Source organism: Uloborus diversus, chromosome 7 (genome assembly GCF_026930045.1).
Source record: "Uloborus diversus isolate 005 chromosome 7, Udiv.v.3.1, whole genome shotgun sequence".
Lineage (NCBI taxonomy): Eukaryota > Metazoa > Arthropoda > Arachnida > Araneae > Uloboridae > Uloborus > Uloborus diversus.
The window spans coordinates 145,749,931-145,763,208 of NC_072737.1; the positions used below are offsets into that span (position 1 = coordinate 145,749,931).

The following is a 13,278-nucleotide window of genomic DNA, read 5'->3' on the forward strand; positions in this document are numbered from 1 at the left end:
TCCTACGTTTTTAAGCATGCTCTTTCAGAAAAAAATATTTTTAAAATATCGGAAACGGCCCCTTTGGGCTTTTTGACGACGACGAAGTCACGATCTAGTTTATTTTCGTAATACTTCATTAAAACATAGGACGATGGCTTTATGGCTTCATTTGAAGCATACACCATATTATCCGGAATTTTTCTTCAGTTCTTAAGTGGTACTTCTTCTTTCGTTCCTCACTGAAAATAGTTTGATATAAATAGGAGTATGGATTCAAAGATTAAAAATATTTTATTTAGCAAGAAAAAAATAACCCTGGCTTTTAAATGTCGAAAAACTACTTAATGCTCAATAAAACATTAAAATAAAGCAAAAGTGACAAAACATTTGATGAAACGATATTTAAGTCTTCTATCTTCATGATGAAATTCTTCGGAGATAGTTTTCTTAACTTCTTTGACACTAAGAGGATTCTATAAGATTTTGTAACGACAAAACAGATCAACAATCTGTGACCAAAAATAATCTTAAGCACCAGTATAACTTTCACTTTCTATCTTGTAAGAGCCCTTGAAACTAACCCTTGGTTTTTAAGAAGTTGACTAAAATAAAGAATTTGTTATAATCCTTGACCGTCTGTGTTAAGATTTTCTGTCGCAATGCGACATACAGACAGTATATAAGTGAGAAGACACTAAAATCGCACCATACTTCAAACCGCCTGAGATGACCATGAAAGATAATTTTCCGAAGATGACGGTGAGTATAGTATTTTATTAAACAGTACACAAAAGGATACGGTATTTTACAAAACTTGTTGTAGAAGGATGGGTCATTCTCAAAAAAAAATTATTCAAATCATGTCCGATTGTTTGGAATTTTGTTTCCAATTTCAATAATTAGCACCTTTTAATCATATTTGTTCACTGGTGATTCATTTAATTATGAGTAAATAAGTATGAATTGTTTTTACATAAATGAGTGTATAATCAAGTATCAATTTTTTATTGGATTTATTAAGAGTTAAAAAATGGCTTTGGAATGAGAAAAATAATATTACGTGTCACAGCTTCAAATCATTTGGAGTTAAAATATGCTTTAAGATTGTGATGAAATGTAACAACGATATAAATTATCAGTTAATACTATATGTTTCACATAAAAATAAAGTTACCACACAACTCGAGAACATATCGTTTTCCCTGAAAAAAATGTTTTTTATGAATGTTCCAAAATTTTCTACGTTTTGAATTACCCATTCTGTTACAGTCATTTCAAAAATAGAATTACTCTTTCATTTTATGCGCTTGTGCTGAAACTAACTTTTCTTTATGGTTAGAGCGATTTTTAAAAGGCTGTTACTTGTCCACTGTGTTATACAAAATAGTCAAAATATTTTAAAACTCTTCATAAATCCTTTACTTACGAACTATAAACACTTTATTATACTCAACTAAATTGAAACTCAATCACAAAAAGAAAAAATAATAATAATTAGTTGCCGGAAATTGTTTAAATTGTTAAACATAATTCAACTGTGTCGGACATGATTTTCCTTCGACCTGATATTTGTGAGCATGACCCACTTGGGAGGCTCGTGCCCAAAAAATATGACTCCCGAGGGATCTCACTCTTAGAGGTTTCCAAATGATAGTTTTTGGGTCTTAAGAAAAAAGATTTGTTGTTTAGAAATGATTGATATTTTTAGGGTTTTTTCATTTTGTGCCATCTTGTTTCAAAATGTTAATAATCTATTTTACATACATACATTTAAAGTGGTTTTGAACCTTGTGGGTTAACACTGACCCAATTTAATCATATTTTTTTCAGTATACAGGGTGATTCTAAACAGTTTTTACAAGTAAAGAAGAATTATAGTATCCTTCCAGACGATCAGTAATTAAACTGGAACATTGGGCTGCATAACAAGTGCAAAAAAGAATATTAGGATTCCAGCCAGAACTTACAATAATGTTGGGAAAAGAATGAACGATACCAAAAGTAGCAGAATCAGATTTATTCTTCAGTGACGAATTCACAAAAAGGTCTCAAAATGCACACCACGAAAGTCGTTGCGCTGGTGACACCACCAGCGTTGGTGGTGGTGGCTAAAAAAAATATTAGTTAAAGAATGTTTCTGGAAACCTTTAAAAAAATTATTGCATTATTTAGAATTAAACTCCCTTTTTCATCATAAAATTTATACAATGATACAAGTTTCCAACACATTAGGGATTCTTTGTAAGGTGCTTTGTGCAACAAAACATGAATCTATGAGAATGGAACTTCCCAGTAAAACCTTTTTAAACTTGTAACTCCCATCCAACAGAATACATTTGCAAATGTAATTTTTAAATTGCAGAATTGGTTTATATCATGAAATGTATGAAAATTTTAATTAACACCAGTAGTCGACCATATCGTCGCCTCAGAGCAACAGTAAGATATATAATCCCAGAAATAATACTAAGATATCTTGTTGTTGCTCTGAGGCGACGATATGTGTTTTTCACTTTAGTGACACTGCTTGAACGTCGACGAAATACAACAGTACACTCCTCCGGAATATTTTGTAAATGGAATTTCCAAATAAATAAATATATAAGTAAATAAATTTCAGGCGATCTTCCATGATGATGGGGGGGGGAACGTTTGGGAATCTATAAAAGGGTAAACATCTGAAATCAATCGCCCCCACCTTGAATACTTTCTGGTTCCGCCCTTGTCTGAACGAAATTCTATCTTGTTAGAATCTAATAATAGGTTTGTGCTTTACAAAATTTATTTGTTTGACTGAAAAAGGTTTGGGGAGACTGGGGTAATGGCGGTCACCATGATTTCTCGTAAAGTGAATAACTCCGGCGAAAGAACGACTGGTGCATCTGCTGGGCGCCAGTTCGTGAACAAGTAAAGAGCAAAACGCTTCTTTTCTGTGAAAATTTGCGTGCGGTAAATTCTTGATAAAAGATATGCTACACATACAAAATGACGTCGCAGGTGATTACTTGTATTGATGCATCTCGCAGGAGTCGTTTCTGTTTTCATCTTTTCTGCCTCTTAGAGTGGAATGCGAACCTATGTAATTATTGATTGTCTGAATAAGCACTATCACCTCACCTAACTTGTGAAAGCAATTTATAATCACCATGTAATGTGATTTCAAAAGAAAATGTAGAAGACCCTATGCTGCACTCTGCTGTCAAGGTTGTCAAACCAGTTTCCGATTTTTTAATTTTTTACAAGTAATTAAAATTAAAAATTTATTTAAAAAAAACCCGAATGACTCGCAGAATGTAGAATCAAGAGGGAAAAATTGAAAATCATTTTAAAAGCCTTATGCTATTAAAAAACCAATAACTTTTTTTTCATTTGTTAATAAATAAAAATTGGCAACAAATAAACATTTTCAATCAATGCGTTTAATTTCCTTGCCGGACAACAATGAATTCAGTTACCAATCGCGTGAATAAAGGCTTTGCCGTATTTAAAATCGGCTTAAAAAAAACCTTTATAATTCGAATTCTACATAGCATGGAAGTTCCAAACACATTTTATCAGACCCAGAAAAAAATACATCTTATTGTGGTACTAAATTTTTAAATTTTTAAATATGTTTCACTGCGAAAATCGCGACTATCCTTTTAGAGGTTTTTAATTAATATATTCGTTGATTAATGTCATCAGAGCACGCAACCTAGCTTAGAACACTCTCGATCAACTCTCCTTTCGAACAAATTTAAAATCGGTCCACCCGTTTAGGCGCTAGAGTGCCTCAGACAGATACACAGATACACAGACATGTCAAACTTATATTCCCCTTCCTTTGTGTGTCGGGGGTAAAAAAAATAGAGTTTTTAATACTTTTGGAAATTAATTTTTCTAGTTCAACGTTGTATGACCTTTATTAAAACAATTCATTTTGCACCATTTATTTCAAAAATATCCTAAATGGCTGGATACCAGGTTAAAAAATACATTTTTAATGATTTTCTAATTATTATTGCTTAACTTTGGATAATTATGCAGCAATTTAGAAGTGTTTGTTTTTCATATTATACAAATATATGCAATGGCAGCATTAAAATGTGAGTTGAGCAGCTAAATTAGAAATTGCAGATCAAAATTACTGTGAAAGACTGTAGTGTACCAGTAGCATATTATGTTGTGTATGTATTTATTTGTACACATTCGTTAGATGTTATTATTAAAAGCTTGATAAAAGAAATATACGTGTCAAAATCATAAGCTAAATTACAGCATAGCAACAGTGAAGGATTTCGAATAAGTGTTACTGATTTTTTAACAGCACTTTCTGATTTAGTGCTATCTGAGAATCATGAAAATGCAGCTCCTTATAATGCTTTTCTAAATTTTTACAATATTTAGCTGGAAAATTTTTGTAAAACTAATTTGAATCTTTTAGCTTATTTCTAAATTTTAACGATCCAGGTTGGTAGACATTTTTTTCTTTTCTTTTTCTTTCTTTCTTTCTTTTTTTTTTTTTTTGTTTTTTGTTTTTTTGTTTAATCACACGTTTGTTCATATACATTTTTTTTTTTTTGCAAACAGTTTTTATCATTTTCATACATTCTCATCGATAAAACTTTATATTTCAATTCTAATTATTGTTCAAAACTTTTTGTCAATATATAATTGATGATGAAAAATAAATTTAACAGTTTCAAAGATCCAAATCGATCAACTTTTACTTTGTTGGTTTCATGCTGATTAATATTATTTATTGCTTTGAGTTAATATTCAATTGATAATGAGAAATAATTCGCGCGAGAAAGTAAAGAATTTTAAGTTTAATATAATTTTGTTGTAATATCATGTGAGATGCTTTACTAAAGTAATAACAAACACTATTTTTACGTAGAGTCTCCTCTGCACATTCTCTATTTTAACTCTGATTTTGGCAACAGCAAAGGGAAGTGATTCGCCCCTTTCTGCAGGTTTCTTGATAAAACGCAATCAGCGCTACTGTGGCAAAGCTTTGGCTGAAGCACTGCATTTTCTTTGCGAAGGAAAGTACTATGACCCCAACGAAAATAGAAATCCTACAACCGAAGCAAATGAAGATTTTGAGACTAATTTAGTGGACAGAAGACATTATGATTCCATTGGTAAGAAAATTTAGTTTAACGTTCAAATCATATGCGTTCGAGCATAAATGACCTAGTCCAAAACTCTTATTTTAAAATATTGTCGATTTAAGCTGATGGATCAAAGCTGTTGAATGAAAAATAGAGCAGTTCCACAGTAGCAGGTGTGTCATTTTCTGTATAAAATACCCGAAGAAGACTTCAAATATGCTAGATTCTTGCTTCATTGCGCAAACTTTGAGGAGAACATGGCCTCTTCTTATATATAAAACATTTAAGTTTTTAAAGAATTCCATAAACTATATGTTTTTTGTTTTATTATGTATTTATCTATTTTATTTTAATTTAATATTTATTTTATTTTATTTTATCTTATTTTTTACTTATTTAATTTTACTTTTTATTTATTTTATTTTATTTTATTATTTATTTATCTTATTTTATTTTATTTTTAACTTTCTCCTCATCTACTTTCTCAAGATCAACGGTCTTTTGGACCTTGTCTGACCTCATCGGAAATCGGGAGGTTAAGCCAAAAAATAAAAAACACAAAAACGCATTTATTTATTTTATTTTATTATTTATTTATTTTATTTTATTATTTATTTATTTTATTTTATTTATTCAATTATTTATTTGAGCAGTAACAGACGTATCTCATAAGCTGCGTCAGTTACTGAGTCAAAAAAATATTAGTTAAAGAATGTTTCTGGAAACCTTTAAAAAATCATTGCATTATTTAGAATTAAACTCCCTTTTTCATCATAAAATTTATACAATGATACAAGTTTCCAACACATTAGGGATTCTTTGTAAGGTGCTTTGTGCAACAAAACATGAATCTATGAGAATGGAACTTCCCAGTAAAACCTTTTTAAACTTGTAACTCCCATCCAACAGAATACATTTGCAAATGTAATTTTTAAATTGCTGAATTGGTTTATATCATGAAATGTATGAAAATATTAATTAACACCGGTAGTCGACCATATCGTCGCCTCAGAGCAACAGTAAGATATATAATCCCAGAAATAATACTAAGATATCTTGTTGTTGCTCTGAGGCGACGATATGTGTTTTTCACTTTAGTGACACTGCTTGAACGTCGACGAAATACAACAGTACACTCCTCCGGAATATTTTGTAAATGGAATTTCCAAATAAATAAATATATAAGTAAATAAATTTCAGGCGATCTTCTATGATGATAGGGGGGGGGGGACGTTTGGGAATCTATAAAAGGGTAAACATCTGAAATCAATCGCCCCCACCTTGAATACTTTCTGGTTCTGCCCTTGTCTGAACGAAATTCTATCTTGTTAGTATCTGATAATAGGTTTGTGCTTTACAAAATTTATTTGTTTGACTGAAAAAGGTTTGGGGAGACTGGGGTAATGGCGGTCACTATGATTTCTCGTAAAGTGAATAACTCAGATTTAAACTGATTGGTGCTGCCATTTCACGTCAGTTTATAAATGTACTACTGAAGCGCTGGCCACCATGCCAGTCGTAGTTTGCCTATTGTGTAAGAAATACTATTTTGAAGCTTCGCCTTATAAGAAAGAGAAGAGTTTAATCCCCTGTCAGCTCTTACCGTTTACAAATACAAATACAAAAGTGACGACCAGCAACAGGCTCTGGGCCCAGCTAGACTGGTCTTAGTCAATTTACAATCCCCAGTGAAGATCAATGGCCCTCTTAAAACTATCTACTCCCTTGCTCATTACCACCTCTTCCGGTAAGCTGTTCCAAGGTTCCACTACCCTGCTAAAATAATAATTTTTCTTAATATCCATGTTAGCCTGCGATTTAAATAGCTTAAAACAATGACCCCTTGTCCTGTTTTCAGTGCTTAACTTCAGCCCCGTAACATCTTTCATTTTAATAAATTTAAACAACTCAATCATGTCCCCTCGGTCTCTTCTTTGCTCAAGACTGTACATTTTTAGCCTTCTAAGCCTGGAATCATAATCTAAGTGGGAAAGTCCATTTATTAGCCTAGTAGCCTGCCTTTGAACCCTTTCCAATACATTAATATCTTTCTTAAGATAAGGAGACCAAAACTGAACAGCATACTCCAAATGGGGTCTTAAAAAACTTCTATATAAGGGCAGAAGAACTTCTTTAGATTTGTTTGAAATAGATCTATTGATAAACCCGAGCATCTTATTGGCTTTGTTACTAGCAATGCTGCAATGCTTACCTTTCTTGAAACGAGACTGATCTCACAAGAACAGAGTAAGCTATATTATTGTATCACGTAGTGTTTTATTATCGTTTTAATCATTAGTATTTATTTTTTTAGCCGTTAAATAAAAACATGCGGTTGGGGTAATGGTGGTCACCACATTCGGTGTCATGGCGGCGCCCCCTGAGAGGTATTTATGTGACATGTACTTTGGAAAGTAAAATTAACTTGAGCTTCTAAAAGCTCGTAAACTTTAAACATATTGGTATCACCATTATATTAGTAATCCCTTTTTTACGATGGAAAGATGTTTTTTTTTAAATCATTGACTTCATATTATGTCTATACTTTCAATTCCTTTTTGTAATATCTAAAAAGCGGAATTATATAATAAAATAAACGTAAAGATTTTAGTTTAACGTGCTCATGTCATTGAAAATCCTCATATTTCTTATTTTACAACGATTAAGTAGTAAATGACATTACTGACTGTCCCCCCGAGATGAGAATGACCCCCAAGAGAGGGGTAATAGTTGAGGGGTAATACCGGTCAAAGCTGCTTTTGCAATAATTTGTATTTTTCCAACAGGTAAGATTAATTAAGGCTCAATTTGGTCTGCAATAGGTATGATATACCATATGTAAGCAATTCTGCATGATTGCATTTCAAATTTAACACAAAGTAAAGTTTTATAATAATTTTCCCTTAGGTGACTGCCATTACCCCAGTCTCCCCAACTTAACATAATCACTGGCTATCGTAACTTTACAAATAAATAATATTTTTGCAGATGATCTATATCCAGACTGGTTTCTTAAAGGTATCGGAAAATACGGTGACTTAATTGACCCGAACCAGAGAAGTCAAAGGCAAGTTGCAGATGAGTGTTGTAAGAGATCCTGCTCCATTAGCACATTATACTCATACTGCAGAGGAAGAAGGACAGCAAGAAATGTTGCAATCTAGTACTTGATTCTCCATGACGAAGCAAATATAATGTGTTTATCTATTAAGAGTTTGCTTGAAAATATGCAAGCATTCAATTTATGTGAAATAAAATTGCATACCTGGAAGGGAAGTTTTGGCACCTTTATCAGTATTCACAAACAGTTAGAAATGCAACACAAACAACAAGAAATAAATAAATAGCTTTGTACGAAAATTAAATGGTGATTAACAACGTTTTGACGCACAAAATTAGCAGATTACTGCATACACGTGCTTCAAGGTTTCAGGGAATCTCTTTTTAATGCAAATAGTGAGTTTTGGGATGAAAAGAAATCCAGTAAAAGCCCCTAGTTTTCAATGCTCAGCCTGTTACTATAGCTTTTACTGGATGTCTTTTCATCCAAAAACTCACTTGTTGCATTGAAAAAGAGGTTCCCTGAAACATCGAAACACATGTATGCAGTAATCTGCGAATTTTGTGCGTCAAAACATTGTTGATCACCATTTACAAATAACAACACTTTATTGGTCAAATGTCATTTATCTTTTCAATTGAAAACAAGAATTTATGCTCTCATCAGAAAATGTATGGTACAGAGGATGTTTGCACATATTAGGAGGATTTATTTTTGATAATTTAGACCTAATTCATATACTGTTTCGGTTTCAATGCTCAGTCTGATACAATAGCAACTGAACTACTTTCTCTCTCTCTCTGCACAGCGCCATTTTCATAATAATTACTCTTGTTGCGGAATAAGAAGTGCTTTCTAAAGCATCCTTATAAAAAAAAAAGACGATGATCGAGTAACGCTGACGTCACCAACAATGAAACTCGTGCCATAGCATGCGGTACAGCATTATTTCATTGTTGAAGCACCAAAAATCCAGTAAGTTATTTATCATTTGATAATGCTTTTTGGCAATGATTGACATGCATGGAAATGTTTTATTGTGACAAGGCTGAACTCGAGCCAGTAACTTAACTGCTTTACTGGTAAAACTGTAATTTTAGGAGAATGAAGAAACGAAAAAATGTTCAACAATGAACGCTATCTACTGGAGTTTAGGGTTCATCCAATGGAGTTAGGGTTACAACTTCAATTATCAAAATATCACCCAATTGGCAATTGCTTCGCTCAAATGTAGAAGCAATTTTCACCCGTCATACCTTGACGGGCGATTTTCTAGTATTTCTTATAAAGCAGCTTGCAAATCTAAGTTTATATAACACAGTTTTGAAAAAGCAAAATAGCACAAAGCGCATTGACTCTCTGTCAGTTTTATGTTCAGTACCGGTATACGGGAGGTTCCTTCTGAAAACATTCAAGGAAAAAAACACTCGGAAAATTCATATGACTCTGAAAACCTTCGAGAATTAAAAACACGCGAGAGATGATCATTCGATTCTAAAATCAATTAAGAAGTAAATCACTCAATAGTCAATACTTAGAAATCATGTATTTTGACTTGTATTGATTGCTGTTTTCTAATTCTTGAAAACAAAAATTGACACTATATCAGAATTTGCAGAATCTTTTCAATTTTTTTGTAGCAAAAAGAAAACAAAATAGCCTTTCCGTCAATGTTGAAAAAATTGGAATTGTTCAAAAAATACCATTAAAATAGCAAAAAAAAAAAAAAAAACTGCTCTGCTCCTCATCGAGAACTTTTTCCAACACAGTGTGTTTCAAGCAAATCCGCTTTTAAGTTCGGGATCTATATTAATTAACCTTAAGTTCTCACGTAGGTGCTAATATGTTAAGGGTTTTTGGACTGTACAAGATTGAACGAAAAATAGTCCAATCAATAAGATGGTTTCTATGCCTGTTCTTTATCAAGAGTTTTTCCCAGCATAGTTATTGAAGCAAGTTCGTTGAAAAGTTTAGGATCTATATTCGCCTTAAAATTTCCCGAAATTGCTAATGTTAAGTTTCTTTTGAACTGTTAAATACTGTACGTAAAATTGTACGAATCAAAAAGATCCCTTTTGTACATGTTCCTAAAGAGCTTTTTTCAATCAAATTTGTTGAAGCTAATTCGCTTTTAAGTTCGGGATTTATATTTGCCTTAAATTTTCTTGTAAGGCAAATGTTAAGGGTTTTTTTTTTTTTTTTTGAACTGTTCAAAATTGAACGAATAATTGTTCGAATCAAAAAGTGAAATGTGGGATGAGTTGTCCTCGCTGAAATAATTCTATCAAAAAGAAAGTTTGTTCGAATCCCACTATGCATTAATAAGTTTTTAGGGTGGTACAGACAGACTAACAGACGCACATTCTCCCCTTCTCAAAACCCTACTTATCAATGGTGTTGTTTTTTTTAGTCAAAAGAAGTACTTTTTGTCACTGAAATTGATAAAATAAGCAAAAAAGAAAAAAAAACCATGGATCCGGAATATACTTTTATTTTCCCAACAGTTATTTTTTAATTAGTTTTTTAAAATGTCCGATCTTTCAAACAGGGCGTGGTCTTGATGACATCACAAATGATGGTCTTTGGTGCATCTTTCTACTGCATTTCTACGTTATGATAATCAATAAGCGTATTAAAATTGTGCTCTACGCATGCTATCAACCATATCGTTGCCAATACACGTGAGTAAAGATGCGAATTAAAAATTTTGTTCTGTGAATGGCAACACAGAAAGGCATTTCATCATTTGTTATGTCATCGGACAGAAGCATAAACATTGAAAGCGCGCCGATTTAAGTAATGTTTTAAAAAATTAAACTCAAACAAATTGTTTAAAAAAATGGTGTGATCTTATGTTTTCAAACATGCTCTTCAGAAAAAATACTTTTAAAATTTTGGAAACGACCCCATTCTTAATCATTTGATATTCATTTAATTATTTATTTTTATATTTTTATTCGCGTTTTTAGAGATAATATTAAAATGCATTAAACAGGTCCTTTGATTTCAGAATTGTCGAGTGCCTCTTTTTGGATAAAAGCATCAAAATACAAGCAAAAATTCAGTATTTCATTATGTTTTTAAAAACCCCATATGGCGGGCCTGGCATTAAGCCTTCTCTCATACCTTTTCTTTCTTTCTTTCTGTTTTTTCGGGAAAGTAGACTGAAAAGGATGTATTTGGAGGGAGATAAGCAGCATTTTTATCATCAAAATATGTCTGTGAAGTTATTTTGTTCTGAGATAAATTTCTTGTGACTCTTTTAAGATTTTCCAACGAAACAGATTTTTAAACATCAGTGAGAAAAAGTTAACAATCCTTCAGTATTCTTCTCTACAAAAATTCAACACAATTTTCATAGAAAGCGTTCCCCTAAAAATATTTCGAGAAAGAAATAAATAAAATGAAATTAAATAAAAACTTTTGTTGCTAAGGTTGCGTCTCACAAATGTTTTTTAGTTAGATTAATCAAATATAGATGACAGCACTAGCTCTGTCTGGTCAAAAAACCACTGTTCGAAGATTTTAATCATAGCGTGAACCCATTTTTATGCTTTGGGATCGCAGTAATGCTCCGATTACTTTGCAAAAATATTTTTTGCGTAATGAATGAACCTTTATTTTACTTTTTTCTGCGAATTTGTTGTGAAATAACCAAATTTTTAGCATTTATGCATCGGTAAACATAAAAGATAGCTTTCCTATTTGCTGCTCAAAAGTAAACGAACTCAAATAACTATTTTCAAGCGGTCGTCGACCATACTCTATTGCAAAATGAATGTGAAGAGAAAAAGATGAACTAAAGAATACCCATTCAACACTCTCTTTGATGCCTTTAAATACCGTAATTAAATTATTCTGAACAATATTAAAAGGATATCACATGCATGTTTGAGTACAGTAGAGGGGAACAAAGAAGAATATAATCATAAATAAATTTCACTGTATTTACACGTACAACATACAACATAATCATTTGCATTGATAATGTTTTATTTCCATTACATGCCACCACAGAATTGAAAACTTTCATTTTTATTGTTTCAATTATTTAAAAACATTATCATTCAAATATTCAAAAAAAAAAAAAGAGTCATATATCTAAACAGTTAACAAGCCGAACCAAGTAATAAGAAATCTTTCAACAATTTTTCAAGATAAGTCTGACATTATCTTCCTGGAAAGGTATTTACTTGATATTATGAAGACTAATGACAGTGCAAAAAACTTCTTTCGACTTCAAAAATTCGTTTTACTTTAATCTTGTTAAAAATGAACGAAACATAACGTGTATGGGTAATTTTACGAAACGAGAAAGTTAGTATTCCACAATGGGGTTGTTTCCTTCAGTCAAAAGTAGTACTTTTAGTACTTGAAATTGATAGAATAAGCAAAAAAAAAACATGGACCCAGAATATTCTTTCATTTTCCCAACATTTAGATTTTAATTAATTTTTTTTAATGTCCGATTTTTCAAACAAGGCTTGGTCTAGATGACGTCACAAATGATGCTTTTTGGCGCATCTTTGTACCGCGTTTCCACGTTATGATAATCAAGAAGCGAATTAAAATTGCGCACTACGCTTGTTATCAACCATATCGTTGCCAATACACGTGACTAAAGATGCGAATTAAATATTTTGCTCTGTGAATGGCAACACAGAATGGCTTTCATCATTTGTGATGTCATCGGCAAGAAATGTAATCAATGAAAGATCACTGATTTAAATAGTTTTTTAAAAATATTAAACTTGAACAAATTATTTAAAAAAAAGTTAGATCCTATGTTTTTAAGCATGTTCTTTCAGAAAAAAATACTTCTAAAATATTGGAAATGACCCTATTATGTTTTTGTTATGTTTAATTTCTTAAAAATATTTTCTTCTGGTTAATTTTAAATTTCTTTAGCGGTGTAGCTGCAATATTTAACCTTGCCAAAGTCGAAGATTTTTACCCGTTAAAAAGAAAATTTTTCATGGTGAAATTCATTGGTATGCGCTGTTCCATGGCTCAACTTTTCATATTCTGAAAAGTCTAGGTTGTTATTTTAAGTTAAAAAATATTTAAAAAATTGAAGCAGCGTTAAGTTAACCCTTTATAACTCAAAGTTTCCCTGAGCGATTGCACTCTAAAACGATA

General features: G+C 31.8%; 1 protein-coding gene across 2 annotated transcripts; it reads left to right on the forward strand.

Annotated features, from left to right (window-relative positions):
- Positions 1-695: 695 nt before the first annotated feature.
- LOC129226487 (insulin-like) lies at positions 696-8,340 on the forward strand. Of its 2 annotated transcripts, none has more exons than XM_054861097.1 (3): positions 696-741; positions 4,862-5,108; positions 8,067-8,340. In XM_054861097.1, the coding sequence occupies exons 1-3, from the start codon at positions 709-711 to the stop codon at positions 8,240-8,242; spliced, it is 456 nt and encodes a 151-aa protein (XP_054717072.1). In that variant the 5' UTR covers positions 696-708; the 3' UTR covers positions 8,243-8,340. The 2 variants fall into 2 exon arrangements, with proteins under 2 accessions (XP_054717072.1, XP_054717073.1); XM_054861098.1 differs by having other exon boundaries at positions 8,097-8,340.
- The last annotated feature ends 4,938 nt before the right edge of the window (positions 8,341-13,278 follow it).